Source organism: Grus americana, chromosome 5 (assembly GCF_028858705.1).
Source record: "Grus americana isolate bGruAme1 chromosome 5, bGruAme1.mat, whole genome shotgun sequence".
Lineage (NCBI taxonomy): Eukaryota > Metazoa > Chordata > Aves > Gruiformes > Gruidae > Grus > Grus americana.
The window spans coordinates 15655856-15678149 of NC_072856.1; the positions used below are offsets into that span (position 1 = coordinate 15655856).

The 22294-nt window shown below is 41.0% G+C and overlaps 2 protein-coding genes and 1 long non-coding RNA gene across 7 annotated transcripts in view; 1 reads left to right on the forward strand and 2 right to left on the reverse strand.

Annotated features, from left to right (window-relative positions):
• Nucleotides 1-8394: 8394 nt before the first annotated feature.
• On the reverse strand, nucleotides 8395-11711 carry KCNJ11 (potassium inwardly rectifying channel subfamily J member 11). The gene has a single exon (XM_054828775.1). The coding sequence runs from the start codon at nucleotides 11509-11511 to the stop codon at nucleotides 10309-10311; it is 1203 nt and encodes a 400-aa protein (XP_054684750.1). The 5' UTR covers nucleotides 11512-11711; the 3' UTR covers nucleotides 8395-10308.
• A 50-nt stretch (nucleotides 11712-11761) lies between these two features.
• The window catches only part of LOC129206762 (uncharacterized), a 53956-nt gene continuing 43423 nt past the window's right edge, over nucleotides 11762-22294 (forward strand). For all 3 annotated transcript variants that reach the window (XR_008577274.1, XR_008577273.1, XR_008577272.1), the window contains exons 1-2: nucleotides 11762-12043; nucleotides 18237-18374. This is a non-coding gene — a long non-coding RNA (uncharacterized LOC129206762). The remainder of the gene's footprint in view (nucleotides 12044-18236; nucleotides 18375-22294) is intronic.
• Nucleotides 17369-22294, reverse strand: part of ABCC8 (ATP binding cassette subfamily C member 8) — an 80099-nt gene continuing 75173 nt past the window's right edge. For 2 of the 3 annotated variants that reach the window (XM_054826561.1, XM_054826560.1), the window contains 3 exons: nucleotides 21976-22109; nucleotides 20542-20604; nucleotides 17369-17592 (listed from right to left, as the gene is read on the reverse strand). In XM_054826561.1, coding sequence (XP_054682536.1) covers nucleotides 17455-17592; nucleotides 20542-20604; nucleotides 21976-22109 — 335 coding nt within the window. In that variant the 3' untranslated portion in view covers nucleotides 17369-17454. Of the gene's footprint in view, nucleotides 17593-20541; nucleotides 20605-21975; nucleotides 22110-22294 lie in introns of those variants that run through there. The other variant, XR_008577271.1, reaches the window with a different exon arrangement.

Consider the following 22294-nt stretch of genomic DNA (forward strand, 5'->3'; position numbering starts at 1 on the left):
CCTGAAGGAATCAAACTCTTTCAGTATAAAGATGATGAGTAGCTCTCAGAAGGATCCTTCACAGATGCTAAAGTTTAAAACAAAGGATCTCTTGATGGAGACAAAACTGTATTGCAAAGAAAACCAAATTACATTCACATTACTGAGGCAGCGCAGTTAACTGCCAACGTTACACATTCAAAGAGTACTACAAGGAAATACTGTTCTCTCAATCTACAAGGTAACTCTTTTATCCTGTGTTCTTTGGGCAGTAATGTTTACGCTTTCCTCTTTGGTCCACTTGAAAATATCTGGAAAGGACACAGTGCCTTTAAACCTGTTTTAGCTTTGATGTAACTGAGACTCTCTCGGAGTCTGCTCTGGAGCAAGATCAGTGCAGCTGTGTCCTGGACATCCAGCTTTATATGCATCAGTTTTGAGAGGGCTGAATCTAAGGAGCACCAAAAGTACCGCTCTTGATAAGATTTGGGCTTTGTCACAAACTATATTAATAAAGTATTAAAAAAAGAAAAAAAGAAAAAAAGAAAAGAATCCCACCCAGATCTGATTGGTTGTCCCAATGTGAGACACCTACATAGCACTGCACTTGCAAACCAATGCATGCAAAAGGAATAAAAATGGTCCAGATATAGATCTGGCTTGAGGTCTAGATTCAGTTTGAGAAACAGTGCTAGCCTGAGAATTTCTAAGTGCCCACAACATCTGTATTCCTGCCTACCCTTCTGGAAATCAGGGAGCCTAACCCCTTGATCAGACTTGATGGTGTCTATCTCTTAGAAGGTTTCAAGAAAGTCTTAAAAAAAAAAAAGAAAAAAGAAAAAAAAGGAAATAATAGCTCTTGGAGTTTGTGAAATATTTTCCTGGGGAAGCATTTTTTAATAGGATGACACCAATGCTTTACAAGAAAGTAAATAGATTGTTCCTCCTGCAGCAGGGAAACCACTTGTACTCCATAGTTCACCACCTTTTTAATTGTGCTGGTGTAGCTGTTTTGGGAACCACGAGAAGGACTAGCAAAGGGAAGCTGGGAACTTCATAAGCCACAGAAAATTTAATAAAATATGTAATTACCTGTTACATTTGTTACAGAAGCCCTGTAGCTGGACAAGTACCAAAGTATTATAAATAAGTACTTTTTCATAGCCAGAGCAGTAGAGGTTCATTGTGTTTAAGATCTCAAAAGAACATTATTTCTCATACTTATTGTATTCCTTACCGAGACTGGATCCCTCTTGCTTCCTGTATAAATAGCCAAATATATAAATACCAAGGCTATAAAGAGCTAAATAATCAAGTTTCTTTGCTAGCTAAGCAGATAAAGATGTGAAAAGGAAGTCATTAGCAAATACTATATCATCTCTCTGTGTCTGTGTGTGTAGAATAAGTGATTTCTGTCCTGAAGAGATTCAGATCTAGTGGTTACTGGAGGAAGATATAATCAAGGATAACATCAGACAAGAGCTACTGGGCTGCCCGGGCAATTGCTTCTACATACAATCTGTGCTTCAGATAACACCTACAGCTTTCATGTTTGTCAAAACAATTTGCTTTCAAAGTAACATACAAAGCCTAGAGAAACCCACCACAAAAGAGTTATTTTTAAGGCTCCTAGGTAAGTATAATACATCTGTGGGCCCTTTCACTTTAAGGGCAGTACAAAGCACTATTTGATGTAAGTTGAGAGGGAAAGTAATTTTGTTTCAGGAGTTACATGAGCTATAGCTACACTGTAAACTTTAAAAACAAACTAACAGAACTTTTCCCCATCAATTCACTAAGGATCAAATCAAACCTCTCAACTAACGCTGATTTGCTGTTTCAGAAAAATGAATGAAATACAAATGCCAGCACATCATTTTAGTCAGGCATCTTCTGAAGTGCATCCAGATGTTTTTAAGTCAGTAAGAAGGCATCTTTTGAACTTAGTACACTTTAGAGTAGCTTCTCTGAGAGTCAATGTGAAAACCAGCAGTGACTGAATATTGGGTAATGAGAACATACTACTAAAAATTTTGTGGACTGGTATAAATTTGGCAATACTTTTTAATGCAAGATTGTGGATTTTTCTATGGATACATTAACTCCCTTTATAACAGGTTCTTCTACAAAGTAGAAAGAAATACAATTATTTACAATAGTAATAATCTTATACTGACCTAACAGGGCTGCTAATAAACCATCTCTGACTGCAAGTCAGAGCCACACAGAAACCTTTAAAGTATTAGTTTTAGAACAGAACAAAACTATAAAGGTCATTCTGATAATACCATTCCTGAGCATGATTCTCACCTCACCAGACAAACATCACTGAAAGGTCTAAGTGACAGGATGGTTTATGCAGCAGCTGCACACCCCTATATGTCCTACAGGACTCTAGGTTTGGGATCAGCAATGTGTGTGTAGAAGGGGAAGAAATAGTCAGGATGTATATTGTCCACCACCACCACCACAGAAGTTGTCCTCAAGTTAATACTAGTAGTTGTTAAACAAAGGCCTTTTTTCCTATGGAAGTCACCTGAAGGAGGTGGCAAGGGATCTCTGGCAGTCTAGACTGAGATTCACAGACATACAGAGGAAGTTTTTGAACACGCAATAGGTTCACTTTGTGCCTGCTCAAGGCCAAGTCCAAACAAGAGGAGTTAGCAAGCAGGGAGTCCTACATCTATACTAGTCTCTTCAAGTAGTTATTTAATGTTATGGGACATCAGTGAAATGTGAAAATTACAGTTTTAATAGTAGAACACAAACCACTCGGCAAACATGACACATTTATGGAGTGGCTTTGGTGCCAAGATCTTCATTTTCTTCTCTCTGAAGAAATAAAAGTAAGGATTCTGGTCTATCTAGCCAAGAAGCAGTTACCGCTTTGAAAAGAAAGCGCATGACTGCACATCCAAAGGCTAGCATGGGTGTGATGCTTCAGTGCCATGTATCTGGAAGGAACAGAAACAGGGTGAGTTTAGTTACCTGGTTTAAGGGACTATTCCCAATCAAGGAAAATATGGACTACGAGGATGGATCTGGTTTCATCTCCTGTGTAACTTGCAAAACAGAAAAGCAGAGCTAAGAATGTAGCACCAGATGTGAGGTTTCTACTGAAGGTAAAACTTTTGAGGAAACGTACATTTTAAAACTTGATTGAGCTCCACTTTACAAAGGAAGCAGACTCTCTTCAGTGAGCACAGATCTACACATAACAGTAGAAACACTTTTCATACCATTGAAATAACTTGAATGGTAGTACTGTAATTTAAGAGTTCTGACTGTGGGTCACAGGGCTATGGCATGCTGTGGAACTTTTTGGTTTTTTTCCTTAAAAAGAGGCTGTTAAAGAACACAACAGAAGTGACAAATTTTTCAGGCTATGTGCAGTAAAGAATAAAATAAGCAGAAAAAAAATCAAAGGAATAACAACTTTGCTGCAATTAAAAAAAGGAAACACAAAAAAAACAACTGTTCAAAATGAATGAGCAAGTGTTACTATCAAACGCATCCATTTAGTAAAGCACGTAGATTCGAAGTGTAAAGATTTCAGCTATAGATGTTCAGACAACACTTGATAGAAGAAAATCTGTGAGAAAACAATGGCTACTTTCTACAGAGACATTTCTAAAGGTAGATACTGCCTTTGGAAAACTATCTGTTTACTACCTATAATTCTAGATAAATTCTCAGCAAGCATGAGCTTTCTCCATGGTTGGTAAAGCCAGCCATTAATTCTTTGAAATCAAGCCACCCTCATGTATTCAGTGGTCAGCACAAACACAGAGTGCTGGTCATCTTCTAAAACATCACTGGGGATGGTTACATAGCGTAGCTTATTTACCCACAGGGTCAAAATTTACCATCCTTTTACATAAGGAAGCTGCTCTCTGGGCATTCTGCTCCAACAAAATCCATGTATTTTGAAAAATGAACACTCAAATCTTCCTGCTCATCTCACTGCTCTTCTTCTCCACCCTTCCCACGAAGGAAGCATTACCTTGCTAACTTTTTCTATCAAGTTTTAAAGCCAAAGTAGAGCTACCAACACTGAGGCAAAGGCAGGATATGGAAAATATTGCCCCCATTACTTGCACGCACTCACCAGGAGACAGCAAGGACTCAACAAACTGGACAAGCTGATCTCAGCCCAATAAAAACATTCAAGTTATTCAAATGCCTCAGCATACAGGGTTATACAATATGCACAAGTGCCATATTCTCTCACACTAGAGAAAAAGCAATAAATCAGACTTTTTACTCACAAGGCACAGGAAGAATTCCCCAGGAGATGCTGAAGAAGGAAACATTTAACATATAACATGGGGAACAGGATGACTGTTACAGCAAAGGCACGATCAGGAACTATTTGGGTCAGCTGCCCACCCCATTTACCTAATAACACTCAACCATAAGAGGGAAATCCTGGGGCTAATGAACTCCCTGGCAAGCTCTCTTGGATTCAAAGGCCCAGATTTAACATGGGAGCCTGATTTGAGGCTCACTGAAGTCAAGGGGTCCTGTTGCTGGCACTGATGCTCACTGGCAATCTCTGTGCAATCTCAGCTCTGCTCAGGAATAACATTATTATGACTGTAACAACAACAATGCTATTTATACAGTGTGCCTACCTTCTCTTGTGCAGAGAAAATGTAAACCCAAACCAATAAGCAGGTATTTGCTGCTTAAAATAGCAAATAACCATGGAACAGCCAAGGAAGGAAAAGGGTGGCTCCCACCTCCCAGTGTCGCATGCAGCTGCCCTACTCCCAGCTCTGGGCCTCACCACCCTCACAGCAGCAGGGGCAGACAGAAGGGATAGGATGCTCAATGGCTCCTGCGGGGGCAAGACCCGGCTCCTGTGAGGAGAGGGAAGAGGAGACGTTCCTCTGCAGGGACACCATCATGAGGCCTCTGGGCCCCTCCAGTTCAGATGGGATTGATTATTTAAGCCTGCTTGGCTTTGCAGTAAGGGAGCAGGTTCGGAAACCTCTCATAGAGCTGCCATCTGCATTTAAACTCAATAAGTAAGTCAGGCACAGAGGTTGACAGGGGCAGTTGGTGAAGAGGGGCTGCAGGTATTGATTTTTGAAAATAACTTTTAAACTGATTCCCCTGTGCTGATTCTTTAAAGTCACATTATGTATTAAAATAGGGGCGTAACCCAGAAAAACATGCAGCATACTGTCCTCTGTGGGCACCCAGCAGTGCTAAGAGTAGGATGGAGGCAGCGGTATCTGCAGCCTCTCAAGAATGTCTTCTGCTCCTTTAATAGTTCTTCTTGGGGGGGTGTGGAGGTTTGTATCACATATCTTTCTCCTGTTGCTGAATCAAAAATAGTACACTGAGTCATTTGTTACAGGCGGTTAGACAGTCACCAGCCACGTTGAGTGCATGTACCACCAACCCTCTCTGGTCCAGCTTACCCAAGGCCTCCTTCACACAAGGGTCTTCTCATCTCAAACAGCAGCTTTACTTGAGTAAGGTCTGCAGTGCTGATTAAATCCCTCTTTCTGCTGCAGCACATGCTTTCAGCAGGTTGGTGGATTATGCCCTTTGATCCAAAAATCCACTGAAATGGGTGAGAATTTTTCTACTGCCTTCCAGGAACCTTGAGTTAGGGCTGTTGAGTTTCAGATTGCCACCTTGGAATGGGGCAGCTGGCCCTGGTTGAATGCAGGGCAAGACAGGAACATGCACTGTAATGGACATTGATTCTGCCCATTTTTAGTGGCGACACCAGTATAACTTTGAGCATGGGGAGAGATAAAGGTGTAAGCAGGGAGTCCAAAATGCAGTGATTTTGAACCTTCTTCTCTTCTCCCTCAACCCAAACCCGAAGAGCTAAGCCACTTTCCCTTCCACAGGGACCTGCAAAATGAAACCCAGGGAATAATCTATGCCAGTTTATTAATATCCAGTTCCTAGGAATAGATATTTCCATGCTTTCTACAAAGAATCACTGTGAAAATTGCAAGCTTGGCAATCTCACAGAGGATTTTTGTGTTTCTAATATCTATTTTATTTTTGTATTTTATTTCCTGAAGCACTTTTGTGCTTTATCCCAAATCAAAACAAGCTGTGCCAGCAGACCTACAATAATTACCTTTAGGGGTGACCAGTGTACAAAGAAAGAGAGGAAGAGGAAGGAAACCATGAGGAAGTTAATTCAGTTTTCAAAGAACTATTAATTATTCATTAGTTTGGTATTATTAACTATTAATAACTAACCACAAGAATCAGCCGCCACAAAGCCCTGCTAACACCGCTTCCAACGGTGCTCTGTTGTGACTTGCACCTTGCTCAACATGTAGCAATATTTACCCACTGGATTGAGCAATGCTGATCATGCCCATCCTGCAGTCTCACCTTACAGGGCAGGCTGAATTTTGACACTGACTCTGTCACTAATCCATGCTAGCGTGTAAGTATGGATTTATACCAGCCTCTCATATCTGCTTTTTAGGTCTCTGATCTCGCATCTCAGCATCGTCACACCTTTGCTGGTGTGAAGGGCTTCAGCATAAAATAGTTTATTACTTCTTGGCATTGTCTTCTCACTGTGTTGCTTGTGAATTTTAAATGCATTTATTTTGTGTCCCTGAACCTCTTTTGCCTTAATATGCAGCCTTTTGAGCTCACTTCTGGTTTGTATCTAATTTATAGGGACATTGCCCTGCTGAAGTACACTGCTATAACACTATACTTATCATGTGCCTTGGGGGATAAAGAGACAAAGTCAGACCTTGTTATACTCTATTTTTGTATACGTATGTCCCTTGATTTCGTTAGGAAACACAACATGAAACTGATACATCCTGTGGCTATGTTCTCACCAGCAGTCACTACAAGTATTTTAAAACTATGGCATATAACATAAGTGTTCTCCAGTCTCAGTTTCTGATTCATAAGCTCTGTGATCTTTCTGCCCATCCAAACAGCTTGACAAACTCCCATTCGAATGCACGGAACAGTGCGAACTATGAGTATAAACTGGTAACGGTCTCTGGACTCTGAAGCGCACGAAAGGCAAATCCCATGGACACAGTTGGCTGCACCACACCCTAAATTCAGCAATGGGGCGCTACAAACATACAGCTTCCCACTTCTTGTGTCCACATCCTCTCCTTGGTGAGGGGAAGCCCCGAGAATGTAGCTCCCAGCTTCCCTCACCCTGGTTTCTGTGCAGAGGCCATGTGGAGAGGTAGCGGCGGTGGGAGCCACAGCACACTCCCCCCAGCTCCTCGGCAGGACCCCAACTGCGATGCCACTTATCAAAAAGCAGACGTAGGCTGAGACAGAAAGTTCAAAAGCCCACTCACTTTAGACTTCAACTATAGAAAATGCCACATTTGCTCATTGCTAAGAATGTGGACTTTTCTACGGCAAAGTACAGCACTGACGCCTTCTTCAGAACCTTCCTACAGAGGGTGGGGGTGGTCAGCATAAGTACAACTTTAAGAACAACTTCAGATATTTGTGTTCCCAAATACTTTGTAAATGACAAAATGAAAGGATTCTCACAGAAAAGTAATATCCCTAGTACAAAATAAATACACTTATTCTTCCTTGCCCTGCCCCTGAAATGCTTCTGAATATTTTAAATGGTGAAAGAACAAAAGAATTTAAAATTACAAGAATCCTGAGATTCAAAATCACCAACACTTTGATTGAAATAATTCACTATGGTGATTTTAATAGTACAAATCCTGCTTTCCTCATAATATTATGGTGCCTCTTTATTGTAGACTTCAGAAAATTGGGCACATTCTTGTAGAAGAAGTGACAAAAGGTGGTCCTGAAAGCAGCCCAGCGAATGCAAGCTGTTTCCTCTGATCTCTCCCCTCCCATCTCACAGTGAACAAAGAGAATTTTCTACCTCTCTGTGCTACAGACTTCCCTGAGGGGAAAAAGAGGTTTGCATCAGTTCCTGAAAATAGTTGCACGGTAGTGCTGCTGAAATTGCTTCACATTTAGGTCAAATCTTGACAAGAGCTTTAAAATGCCACTAGAACTGAAGAGATTTTGTGCGAGAACCTTAAGGTGTATCTTACACATTGAAATAAGGCACTACAAGGCTAAGAGGAAGCCAACGATTTCAAGTCACTGGAAAGCGAAGTCTAATATTTTATCTATGACTCTTGTAAGAACAGAGCAGTAGTATTGTGACAGGTGATAAAGAACAATGAACTTTCAAAGGAACAAAGGTGTCTAGGAGATGCAAATAGCTCTACTGTAAGTGTCCCTCTGATGGGCGATGGAACAGAGGCACTGAAAGGGAAAGCTGGAAAATAACGTGACAATTACAGTCAGTCTTACAGAAGAAATTTAATCACCAAGGCATTTAATCATTCCCTATTTTAAAAAATAGGAATTTTTATGATTACAAATGTAAAATATGCCTCTCTAAATGTTCTTTGTGGATTACTTGTTAATGCTAGTTTGACTGTCTTTTCATTGTGAAACACATACCACATTTTCAGAGCTGTTCACAGAAGAAATTTGGAAACCAAATTGGCATTTATTCTCGTAACTGGCAGTCTGATAATGCTGATACAAGTCTTCATAAAACTGAAATACATAAATATTGAAAATATAACTACTATTTTATCATTTTAAAACAACCTTTGATTTTACCCCAACATGATTTCATTTTCTTATAGATGCCTGAAAATATTCCATAGTCAATATGAACATTTTGTCACATTTTTGAATGAGTTTGTCATATTGTTACACTGACAAGGCATCAAAAGTTTGCCCTATTATTGCCACACAAACCATTTCAGGTGTCCATCGTGAACCACATAACACACAAGAACTTAATACTAGAAGACCATTGAATAATTAAGCTTGAAAGTAATTTGGTGCCTTTCTGCACAGCTTGTGTAATGCTTATTTAGATTTTATTCGGACATTATCTTTTTTTACTTGAGTGGCAGTTTTGCCCTGTTAATAGCACACCGTAGTTAATAATGTTGCTAGCTCCTAATAAACCTGCATAGAAATAAAATTGCTGCTGCTACTGATATCCTCAGAGAGAGGATTTGCAGCAGTGTGCCAAGGAGGGTTGCTCCTATTGTCACAGTGGAACCGAGGGGGTGAACATGGCTCCTTCACGTTTGCTGGTAAATGCCAGATCTTGAATTCAGCTAAAAACCATGACAGGCACTGGCTGCATAGGGAGGTCAGGATGTAAACTGAAAGGGAACCGTTTCCTCAGCAGGAGTATATTTTGTGACACAGCATCCCAGAAGTGACCACACTGTCTTACACATCCCTCCTTTCCCCAAGCACAAAACCCTCGGCTTCTTTTACAAAAGAGGAAGGAGTGAAAGGTTTTGCCTACTGCATGTAGATACGATCTCAGCATTCAGCATTGCCCTTTCATTTAAAATATTGATTTCTATTTATATTCCCTGATTATCTAACAGAATTCACTCTGACCTAAGGGACAGATTAATTTTTTTACTGGGAATCCTATTGCCATTTGGCTCTGTGTGTCTGTGCGTGTGATGTTGCTTCACTTCATTTAGAAATTAGAACATAGACTTTTCCTATTTATAATTAATTTCAGTTGTATACTATCTGCTACTCTTTTTAAAGACAAAACATTGCTTACAATCAGAAATGTATGATCCAAAAAAGTATTCCTGAATGTTTTATTTTGGAAGTGTAAAGGGGTTTAAAATAAACAAGAGTAAATATTCAAATACATTTCATATTGCATGTGGTAGGAGTGGCTCCATACAATACAATATGGATAAAGCAAATTTGGCAGTTAATTTCTTTGAGACATAGAGTATAATACATAGACACTTCCAGATCTGGTCTTGTGTCACATGTATCATTGCTTGACCTTTTTGTTATAATTTAAATTCAGCCTACTTTATTAATTATTAATATTTTATTTGCTATATTGATTGTTCAAGTTAGAAAAAAAAACAAAGTTAAAAACTACTGACTTTAGGACACTGCAAGACCCTAAATACTGCAATCTCTGAAGATAAATATACATTTATTTTTTGAGAAAATATGTCATTACCTGCAGATTAATCAATGCAAAATGATCGTGCAATTAAATAGGACAGTCTGAACTGAAATTTAAAGCTGCAGACCATGATTTTCCTACTTCCAGTGCTGCTTGAAATCTCTCACACCTTTAAAAAAATATAATTAGCTTTAGATTTATCCCACAATAAATAACACCAGAACATACCTTGTGCTACCAACCTGAATTTAAAAAAAAGTAAGAGGCCACCTCAGTGTTTTGAGTTTATGAGATCTTTCAGACACAAAGCCCTAACAGAGTTTCCCAGTCAAAAGGCATCAGGAAGGCTCATCGCTTATGGTAAATTTGGGCTTTAGCTTGACAGACCTCTTCCTTATTGTTCCTTTAGGGGACAATGGCATGGTGTCCATAATGCTCTTGTCCTCCTCCAGCTGCCTAGCAGTGCACGAAGGGGTGGGCACTTTCACCGTGTTGCCGAATTTAGAGTAGTCCACAGAGTATCGCCCATCTTCCTCTGCCACAATGGGCACAAACCTTTGGCCCCAGAGGATTTCATCTGCCAGGTAGGAGGTTCTGGCTTGAGTTGTGATGCCAGTGGTCTCCACCACCCCTTCCAAGATGACGATGATCTCCAGGTCCTCGTGGTGGTGAAGGTTCAGGGGAGAGATGTCGTAGAGGGGGCTGTTCTTGTCTATCACATGGTAGATGATGAGTGGGGAGACCAGGAAGATGCTGTTGCCCCCCACGGGGTTCTCCATCTGGATGTCAATCTGGTTGAGGGGTACCACCTCCCCCTCCAGGCTGGTAGTCTTCTTCACCACCTGCATGCGGATGGTGGCGCTGATGATCATGCTCTTCCGGAGGTCACCCACCCGCAGCATGAAGCAGAGCTTGCCCTCCCTCAGGGCGATGACCGCATGCTTGCTGAAGATGAGCGTCTCGGCCCGGCGGTGAGCCTGCGAGGTCTTCATGAAGATGCAGCCCAGCATGATGGCATTGATCACCAGTCCCACGATGTTCTGCACAATCAGCACCAGGATGGCGGCCGGGCACTCCTCTGTCACCATGCGTCCCCCGAAGCCAATTGTCACTTGCACCTCAATGGAGAAGAGGAAGGCAGAGGTGAAGGAGTGGATGCTGGTCACACAGGGCACAAAGCTGGCTGGGGCTCCCACCGCCCCCTCTCCGGGGTCACGCTGCAGACGAGTGCTGTGGTCCAGGTCTCCATGGGCGAAGGCAATGAGCCACCAGACCATGCCAAAGAGCAGCCAGCTGCAGAGGAAGGACATGGTGAAGATAAGCAGCGTGTGGGGCCACTTGAGGTCCACCAGGGTGGTGAAGACGTCTTGGAGGAAGCGTCCCTGCTCCCGGATGTTTTTATGGGCCACATTGCAGGCACCGTTCTTGCCCACGAACCGCGCCCGCCGCTCCCGTGCTCGGTACCGGGCATGATCCGGCACATCCTCCGCCAGCCGGGTCAGCACGTACTCCTCGGGGATGATTCCCTTCCTCGACAGCATGGCTCCCCGCCGCCACCGCCGCTCCACCGCTCAGCACTGCCCCATGCAGCCGCCGTTCCGCCAGGGGCGGGAGTGAGGAGGGGGGGGACGATCGCGCCGCGGGGGCCGAGCGGGTGCACGACGCCGCCGCAGTCCCCCCCGTAGCCGGCCCCGGCAGTACGGCGGCGGCGGGGAGGTGGTGGGGTACGCGGCGGCCACCAGGCGGCGCGGCCGAGCCCGGGAGCGGCCGAGCCCGGCCCCACACGCCGGTTCCCGGCGTGTGGGGCCGGGCTCGGCCGCTCCCGGGCTCGATATTGCGGTCGCCGAGCCGGTACCGGCCCCTTGGCGAGCCCGAAGCGGAGGGACAAGGGACTGAGGCGTTCCCGCGCGCGCGCGCGTGTATGTGGAGGAGCCGCGCGCGTCCGCGTAACGGTCGTTGGGCAACGGGCGCAACGGAAGGCAGTTAAAAACCGATGGGCGCCGCTTCTCAGCATCGCCCTGTGGGAAGGGAAGGGGGAAGACGAGTCCCGGATTGCTCCCCGCTGAGCGCTGGGTGCGTTTCTTTGCCTTTTTACCTCAGTTTTGTTTTTTGTTGTGGGGTTTGTTTGTTTGGTTTTTTTTTTTTCTGAGGAAGGGGGAGGTCGGGTTTCGGGCCGCGGTGGTGTGAGCGATCCCCTTTCCCCAGAGCCGATTTCTGTAAGTAATTGTTCGAGGATGGATTTGCTGCCAGTACCTGGCTTCACTAACTGGCTACTTCACGAGGTGATGTGGTTTAAGGTTGGGTGATTATTCCGTGAAACAGAAAACAAAATGGTGCTGCATTAATCTAGTGAATCGGGTGGGCAGTGGTAGGAAATTTGCTTGAAGAGGCCAAGTCCAAGGACATAATGGTTAAACAGAGACCTGGAACTAAAGGGGCTCATTCCAACTTAGAAAAATTGCTAGAGTTATTTAGCCTTGATTAAGGAAGGATTTTTCTTAAAGAAGGAGCTCATGAAATGATGTAAAGCTGGGACTGCTCAGGAAAATGTCTACTGTCCAAATAGCAGTAAATGTTGCAAATGAATGATCTGTCCACAAATGGTTAACCCACAGTGACATGAAGTTCCAGACATCAAAATCGCCAGAAGAGGCAACAAAAGAAGGCAGGAAGCTGGAACTAGTTTGTGGCAGTATGATGTCTGTGTGTGTATGAATGCATACATCAGCATGTGTATAAGGATGTACCGTTGTGACAAGATGTGTTATATAAAAACACTCTGATGTGGCTGCTCCACTGTTTAAATAGCAATATTCTCATTCACGTGTTTACTTACTCTGATTTAAATATTTTGTTGCTATTTCAGTTTAGCCACTGAAGTTGTAGAGTGGCTAAAGCATTCTAGGGTATTACAAATAAGAGTTTTTTTCTTTAGTGCCATGGATTTATGATTATATTTTTCTGATTGTATGTGTCCATGGACTTTCCCTTCAGTTTTGGCTCTAAGTGCTTTGGTACATACTGTAAGCAATTATTGACATCGATTGCCTGGGCAAGGTAATAGCCCAGTTCATGGTTGGGAGCCAGCCAGTTGGGGTTGAAATTAACCTTCACCACCTACAGCTACTTACTGTGGCCCACTTAGGGATTTCACAAGAGCATTTTCAAGTAATCTCTCTGAACAGTCATTATAGGTCTTGTAATTAAATGATTACTATTACTTTAGACTATTTCTGGTTTTTTATGTATGTTGCATGTCCTTGGACACAACCATTCCTCTCGGAGGGGTCAGTTACCCAATATTCCATGCTTTCTCTTGTTCCGGGTTGTCTTTCTTGCTGCTTTGATAAATAAAACTAAAATGACAACGAAGAGCCCTGGTACCTGGCTGCCAGACCACTGAGTTTAGCCAGAGATACTTCCCCTTCCTCTGTATCGCTTTGACTGCTAGACATTTTTTGTGCTTGTTGTGAATATGTCACCTGCACCTACACTTTTACTTTAAGTACATGGTTTATATATACAATTTGACTTAAAAATATTTTAATTTTTATACTTTTCTTTCTATACATTTAAAAAAACACAAATGGATGAAGTATTTTGAAGATTCACTTGTCAAAGGTGGGGTTCTCCAGCTGATAGCAGCTCCTAGTTACTTCCAGCATTTTGAAGTGAGCACAAAGAGGCTCTATAACACCATGCGGTTGATTGGTAACAGTTCGCACTCTTTTACAGAGATGAACATAGGTATTCAAGAGGCAGTCATGCCTTCCTTTTGTGCCATTTTTCCTTATGCTCTCTTCTAATCGTTGTATTATGCTGTACCTTTTCCTCCAGAGGGCGGTAACTACATGAATGTAGAACGAAAAAAAAAAAAAAAGTGTCAGGGAGGAGTGTTTTAAAGGGAAAGGTAAATTGCTTCATAGTCTGGTGCTAGGAACAACCCATGGAGCGTACTGCAGCAAGGGGTGTTGCATCAACATGCTCACCATGTTGGTTTTAGCAATCCTGAACTCTACAGAGCTAGAAGGCTGTTTCCTTGCTTCCACTTGTGTTCTTTATTGGGACTGTCATTTGCCACTTCTTTTCCTTCACCCCTGAGCACTTGTTGGCTGAGATGGAACAGCAAAGCAAGTGGCTTCTGCTGAAGAATATCTAGAGCAGAATAAAAAGAAGCCCTGTCTTTGTGGATCAAGTGACAGCTACTTTAAAAAAAGTGTCAGATTTTCTGAGTGAGCCAACATATTTGTGTTAAGAGCTGCTGAACAAATTGGGCTCACAGGAGTGAACAATCCCACTCTGTAGTATTGAATCATGAGGGGTAAGTTTTTCCACCCACAAAGAGGTTTTACATTTCAAAACTCCATCCTGCCCCAATTTATCCTAATTTTAATGGCCATCAAAGAAGATACTACTATAACCGTTAACTTAAAGTTTAGTTGGCAGCATGGTATTATTCTGCCTTTAGAAGCAGACCATTCTTTCAAAGGTAACACAGTGTTAGCCTAACATGAATTAAACCTCACAAATCACCTTGCTGTATGAGTGGGTAGGCAGAAGAAAAGAGATCGGAGTTCATTATGCAAAGCCACAGGGAAGGCATGAGCAGAGCTGGGTTGAGAGCTAGTGCAGCAGGCATGGCTGTGCTTCCTGGCCTTCCACAGAAACAATATTCCCTTGGAAATAAGTAGAACAGGATGAAATCACCATGCTAAGACAAGGGGATAAATGCTATAAAGGTTTTTGTGTAATGGGAGCGCTTAATAGAAAACAATCAAAATAAACCAGGCCCTGGTTGCATCTCCATGGGCAGCCTATCCCACTAACACCTTTGGAACTGAGCCAAGTCCCATGCCAGAGGAGAAATAAAGTCTGGACATGGCAGCTCCCCTCAGCAGCTTCACATGGCTGCTCTGAGGCTGTCTTGCACACATTCTAGTACAGTACTTTGCTTAGTAATGTGTCATTGCCATGCAAAATATTTTTGTGAGCCTGATTCAATAGCAACTTCTGGAATGCCTATCTCAAGGAAACAGGTTTAATGACTCAGATAATGGCAGTGAGCATCCCACCATAAAATAATTTTCTTAGATACTGCTTCTGGTCACTGTTGAGGCTCTAACTCTTTGGAGTTAGGGGGCAGAAACTCCCTGGGACTTGGCCACATATAAACAAGACTAGATAAAATCTGCTGAGGAAATGCGAAGTGTATTTTCTATGTGGTAGCTAAGAGGCCTCTCTGTTCAGACACATATCTTTTTAATGGTACCACATTGCAGGATAAATAATGGATGGATATGAACCAACTCACCCTACTCTCTTGCAAGGCTGCTTTGTGAAGTATAAGCCTCATTTACAATGGAAATCTATGACACTTGTACTTTGAGCTCTTATTTCTTAATGCTGCAAGACATAATGCAGTCTTCTTACCAACATGCTGTGTCCTTTACTCCCTTGCATTCTTTTCCAGGTAAGGTTGTTAGAAGCTCATGGAATAGGAGCTAGTCCAAATTGCAGTATCAAATCCCAGGCACTTTATTAAAAGTATATGAAACTGCACTTCTCTCTATCTTTCTTCTTGCCATTAGGATTTAGGATCTTTCACAGATAGCTGCAAAGCTTCTGCGGATCTCTGCAGCATGAGTCTGAGATGGCCTGCAGAGTGGTGTTTTCCTAAGGCTTTACAGGATGAGATCCTGCCTTAGACCAGTGCTGGGCAGCTAAGAGACAGCACACACAGTAGCTGTAGTAGAAACCTGCTCAGTGCTCACTGTGCCCTTCCGCCACCCGGGAAGGATAGTCACCTGTCTCCCATTTCTTCTCTTAGCCCTAATGGTATCCCAGGGTAAAAACACACCAATAGTTCTGCAGCTGTTTTTTCTTTGACTCTGCCCAGCAGAATTATTCCCTGGAGGAGAAGGTGTCTCCCAAGTGCCCATTTCCTCTTTTTTCTGTAGTAGGCAATGACAGAGCTCATGCATTTCATCTGCATAACTGTATTCTGCCTCCCCACTTACACCATTGTTCATCCTACACTCTCCTGTTGGTTTTATGTTCTCTGGCCCCAGTTTAATGCCCTTACCTATTACACAAATAATAGCAGGCAGATGCTGCAAATACTCTGCTGTGAAACTAGTAACACTAAAACAGCAAAAACAGTTGTTCAATTTTCCTTGCTCTCTGCTGCAGTGCTAGAAGTAATGCATTAAAAAAATACCACGTACCCCATGAGAACATTGAGATGTCTTTTTCTAGAAAATAAAACCTTTTAAAAAAAATCCAAATTAATTGAGCAGGCTAAAGAGATTAAAAAAGAGAAAGGAGTTTTCCCAAGTGCTAGAAATTCTTCAAAAAGGGGAAGAGGACAAAAATTAACGTAAAGCCAAAGTTGCTCTAAAAATAACAGTGAAAAATTGTAGCCTTCCATTGGGTCATTGATGTTCTAACCTCTTAGCAGTTCATTAAGTCCTGGAATGATTGTCACAATGAATCTATAGGGCAGGGATAAATAGTTGTCCAGCCCAATTAGGATAATTTCAGTGGTTACAAGTTATCTTAATAAGTATACATAATATATCGGCAAAGATCACAGTGAATCTAGAGACAGTGTGACAGTGGGCAAAATATGTGAAACTAAGAGACAATGAGTCAAGCTCTCATGGCTCTGAGCTACAGTGAAAGGTTTAATACTGTTTATTTACCACATTTGGAGACGTAATTTCCAGATGAATTGGTACGTCTGTACTGGTCTGGAAACAGCATGCATTAAACACTGATACTTTATCACAACCTGCCGCCTTTTAGCTTCCTCATAGTTTGGGAGGGAGTCTGGCTCAATCCTGTTTGGAATCAGTATAATATGATTCAATGGGGATAGAGGTGAGGCAGCCTAAGACAAACTAAAAGAATTAGATTGTGATTAATTTCTACAAGGTATTAAAGGAGAGCAAGATACACAGGCACAATTTATTGTATCAATAAACCACAATATAAAAAAGGTTTTTTATAGATTTTATATTTAGATATTAAAGCTTTACAGAGTCATATGATTAAAAGAGATACAAGCTTTTGAGAAATACCTTTGGTATATAATTTTTCCTTCTCCATTTAGTCAGCCTGAGCATTATCTACAACAGGGCTACAATGCATAAAAAAATAACATGTTAATAAAATAACAGGAGACATTTAAGAGTTACATAAAAACTCCATGCTGGCTATGTTTGATGTGTATCCTGTCATATTTCACCCATGTAGTTTGTTTCAATCATATTTCACAATTCTTTGGTAGCAAATAAAAGGAAGAGTAGTAGTATACAAAAAAGGAAAGTACATGGATAATTCATTCATGTTTCAGATGAAGAAAAATGGCTCACTTTATTAAAAAAGGAAAAGCTCAATTTGTTATGAAATAGTATTTATTTACAAGTATTTTACATTTTTAGAAAATAATACAATTGTACTTTAAAATGCTTCATTTATTTTTATTATTTATCTGCTTGTACAAAAGAAGCAAAGACACTGTCTTCTTGTTCTAGCAGAACCTCAGGCTTGTCATATTCCAAAATAACTCCTCTCTTCATTACAATAACCAAATCTGCATTGAGGATTGTGTGCACGCGGTGCTGAAAAACAAATAAAATGCCAGTTCACTGTATCTATCAAATATATTCCAGGATAAGACAGACTTCCAGAAATTAATTTTCCTATCAAGTTCAAGTTTGATTAAGGCTACTTATCCTACTTTTCATCCTAATTTACTGTGAAAATACTGCAGATCAATATACGGATCAAGAGCCATGTGGATATTCAAGTACCTGAATTGCACATAGGAACTTGAATATGAATTGTCATATGAGTTCAGACTACACTGTCCCCTAGCCCAGAGTCCTGCCACCAGATGTTGCCATAAGAAGGTAGCCAGGAAAAGTGGGAACAGGTCAAGTGAGTGTGGGGTGCTGCATGCGGGTACTCTTCCCACTCCTGGACTACATCTAGATCAGGGGGGTTCCTGAGCTTGGTGTGGTTTGTCTATTTGTAAAACCAAATAGATCTCTCTTCTAAGACCTTGCCTAGGTCTCCTCTTGAGCTTTCATAAACGTTTTGCATCCACATCCTTTGGAAAAGGTTTTTCCAGGCTTGCTCCCCACTGTGTGAATAAGTACCCCTTTTGTATGCTCTGGGCCTTGCTGCTCAGAGCTTCATCTGATGCCTCTTGCCTCATGATTTTGCAGACCTCTCACATGTCCTTATGTTGTCCTTCTTCCAGGCAGAAGAGGCCTCACCTACTCAGCTGCTCCCCTTAAGGAGCAGTTCCACATGTCCAATCATCCTTGTGCTTCTCATTTTTCAGTTGTAACATGTCATTCTGGTGACAAGAAGGCTGGAACTACACACAATATTCAAGGTATGTGTGAACCATGGACTTATACAGTGGTATGATGTTTTCTTTTTTGTTCTCTACCCTTTTGCTAGTAAGCCCTAACATTTGATGAATTTATTTTATTAGGAAAAAACTTCCCCAGCTTTTTCCACAGTGAATACTGAAAATAATTAATTTAGCTTTTCTGCAATACTATTATCTTTCCTGAGCATTTCTTTCATGTGTTGATCATCAAATGACCCCATAGATTGACAGACTTCTGCTCCTGGTGTGTTTCAAAGATTAATGGATTCATTATTAGTTTGGATACCTTCCAGAAGCTGCTCTCATACTTTTTTTTTTTTTTTTGGCCTGCCTTATGGCATTTTCATATCTAACACCCCAGAACTTATGATAATTTCTGTTTTCTTTATTTGGCTATTAACTCAGCTTTTACAAGAATGCCTTCTTGTTTCTAATAGTCTTTTTTATTTGTTTAGCCATACCAGCTTCTTTCTATCTTTACTCAAGCATTTCCTAATAAATAGCATGCATTGGCTCTAGGATTATTGAATACAATCCTTCAGTAATTTCCTTGATCCCTGTAGACTGAAATTTTCTTTACTTCCTCTTGTAGCTTCCCCCCTCTCCCTCCTAAATATTTTTTGGTTTTGTTTTTAGCAAGCTTTCTCATTTTTACAGAATTCCACTCTTTAAAGTTGAGTGTAACTGCATTGGAGTTTTTGGGTTTGCATTACTCCTAATCAGATCTTGGGCACCATCAGTACCAAAACAAGTCTTTTATTTCCTTCTGTGGCTCTCTAGCCAGATGTTCCATGAAATAATCGCTTATGGCATCTACAAGTCTCATCTCTGCTGCAGTCCTCCTGTGACGTTTATCCAGTCCACAGGCAGGGGGAGGGGACTGAAATATCACGTTCCAGTTGTACTTTCTGCCCTTGTTGTCTGATCTCTTTCAGTATAACACAATCAGTGCTGTCATCCTGGTAAAGTAACATAGATGATAATATAAACCCAATACTACACTCTTCCTATTCTTATTCTTCATAAGCACAAGTTTGGAATACATGGCTTTCTCAAAAAAAAAACCCCAAAACAAACCACAACACAACGTCGCCCCCCCCCCCCCTTTATGTTTTTATTACAGAGCATTTTAAATATAAACCTGCCTACCATAAACCACATTTACAGTTGGAAGTAAAAACATTAAAAGTAAGTTTATTCCAAAATGCTGTTTGTTTGAACTGTGCAGTTTAAAACTCACTAAGAGAGTGAAAGACTAATAAAACTTTCTCAGCCTACCCCCAAACAAAATGAAAAAGATACATAAATGCAAAATGCAGTGCAACTCAGAATTTTCATGCAGATAAATCAGGAAATTTCATGCTTATGATTCCTTTGCTTTCTTTTATAATGACACACTGAATGGATATCATAAGATAAATCAGATTTTCCATTACATATTTGCTAAGTGAAATTAAAAAGATATTGTAAGATCACTGAGCATATATTTCTTGACTTGTGTTTAATTTTTATATGTTAAGAAGCATAATGACTTTATTTCAGCTCCCTGAAATATGTGTATTTTTAGAAAATAAAGGGCTGAAAGATATGTATTGCTTCTGACATACCTGTTGAGCCAACTGCTTTGATTCAGGTCAAATCTTTCATAAACAATTTTTTATAGATACTCGAGATCTTTGTATAATCACTTCAAGAACATGCAAATTTAAGTTCAATCACTGTCAACAGGGATGGAATGTTTATTTTTAAAAGTTAGTAAGAATCTCATTTATTTGTTTAAATTCTGAAACATAATTGCTTTATCCAGTGGCAGTACTATCACACAATTTTAATTGTCTTCAGTTAAATGATTACTGTAGTTTGATTTCACAGTAGTCAGTCATATTATATTTTAAATTAGCCTAAAACAGGTAACAGAAAATAGACTGCACACTTACATTACATGCCTTTACAGGCAATCAGTCTTAGCATCACGCAACACATTTAAGAAGCTGATGTTATATATTTAAATAATAGTTTAAAATGGAAAAGAAATCTTACACTTAAACACCACGTTAAAAAAAGATTAATGGCCAAATTAACACATTTATTAACTTTGACAAGAATTGACTAATGTGGCATTTCTGATTCTTATTTGCATTAGAACAGCAGCAGAGACTGTACTTACTGCTATTGTAACCACAGTACGGTCAGCAAATGCAGTCATGACTACCTTCTGGAGTATGTTCTCCTGTATAAAGAAAAACATTTGTTGCTTTTCAAACAACAGAAGTTACACGAGACACACAGACACTAAGAAGGCTTAAGCAACTACTGGTTACTCCATGCTTTTATTGATCCTTCGTTGCAGAAATGACAAATTAACTACATGTCAGAATAAAGTCAGAGCCTGCTCTCCAGTTAGATAGCCCTGCTCATTCCTGCCACCCCCACTGCCTCTGAGCTTCAGCACCAACAGGAGCTATGCTCTGGCTCCCAAACCCCTGCTATCCTGACATCATTTTTACAGTGAGGAAATCAAAGATGAATTCAAAGTGCTGCAAGGCTGCCTGCATGCTGGTGCCTCTGTGGTGTGTTCTTCAGCCTGCTGGACGCCCAGGAATGTCCCCGCACACTGGGGGCATCTAACACCAAGGGGTGGCAGGGATAAACAAGGGAGTGTGCTGTACCTGGCATATGTAACAGTGGGGATAATATTTAAGATGGTCTTAACATATATAGTCTCACTCAACAAGTACTCATCCTTTGCTATTCAGGAAACATGCTATTGTGCACCAAACTCTGCCTAGAAATGTCGCTAGCACAGATACATATCTAAAAAACAGATAATAGCAAATAAAGGTATCTCAGGAGAGGAACTATATCATCAATGCATCAAAATTCAAAATGCATTTTAACTGGGCTGCATACAGTATAATTCCCAACCTTACTGACACGTGTAACACTCACAGCTTACAGAACTAAAAATTGTAGCTGTTAAAATAAACCCCTCCAATTATATTCTTACTCATAGAATAATGATGAAGAATGAAACATTTCTCATAATAACATAAGACAAAAAAAAATACCTTAAGAATGTACTGTTCTATTTGGCTAAAATCCAGCCAGTACACTATTATTGTGTGGTTTAACCTCTGTCCAGCAATTTCAGGCAATTAATGCAATAATCCAGGATGTCTCTTCTATGTCTCTGTTTATTTCCTTGACTCTACTTTTAAGCCTTCTAGCTTCCTGACTTGTCCTGTCCACCATGCTGGAGAAATCTATCTGCTTGCCAATTTACCCTTCATTGACCATCCCCGCTGACCTTCCAAAGCTTTGTTTACTTCAGGAAATCAAACTGCCAATGAAAATAACATGCTTCATTTTCCTAATGCAAGCAATGCTGGAGTAACTACTAAACCCCTAGTAAAATGATTTAAAAGCACTTTAGATTAGTTAGCAATGACTCATAACTACCTGGACTTGTAAATATGTCTGCACTAAATATGGTGTCAGCACATCACAGAGTAGATGGAATTGCTTTCCACCTTTTTCTTCACATATTAGCAGTTGTCCCCTCCTCAAGGAAAACAAGAAATCAGAAACACTCCAAACTCACTGTTGCCATATCAATAGAGGCTGTGGCTTCATCCATGATGAAGATGCTCGTCTTCCGCACAAAAGCCCTTGCTAGGCAGAACAGCTGTCTTTGGCCCTGGCTAAAGTTTTCACCCCCTTCTGTGACGATAGCATCTGGAAATGATATAGCAAAAACAGTATTTATGGGGTTTGCATATGTATGTGTATGAGAGGGTCAGATCAGAGTAGAGCATGTGCTTGGAAAATAATGTTTCACTTTCAGCGTAAACATTTTCAAAGTAACATTTCCTAGGTCTACAGCTGCTGGTGACCCAATTTTGCCTATTTACTTCCATTGT

Excerpts from the sequence above, each read along its gene's own strand:
- KCNJ11 (XM_054828775.1), bottom strand. The coding sequence starts at position 11,511 with ATGCTGTCGAGGAAGGGAATCATCCCCGAGGAGTACGTGCTGACCCGG.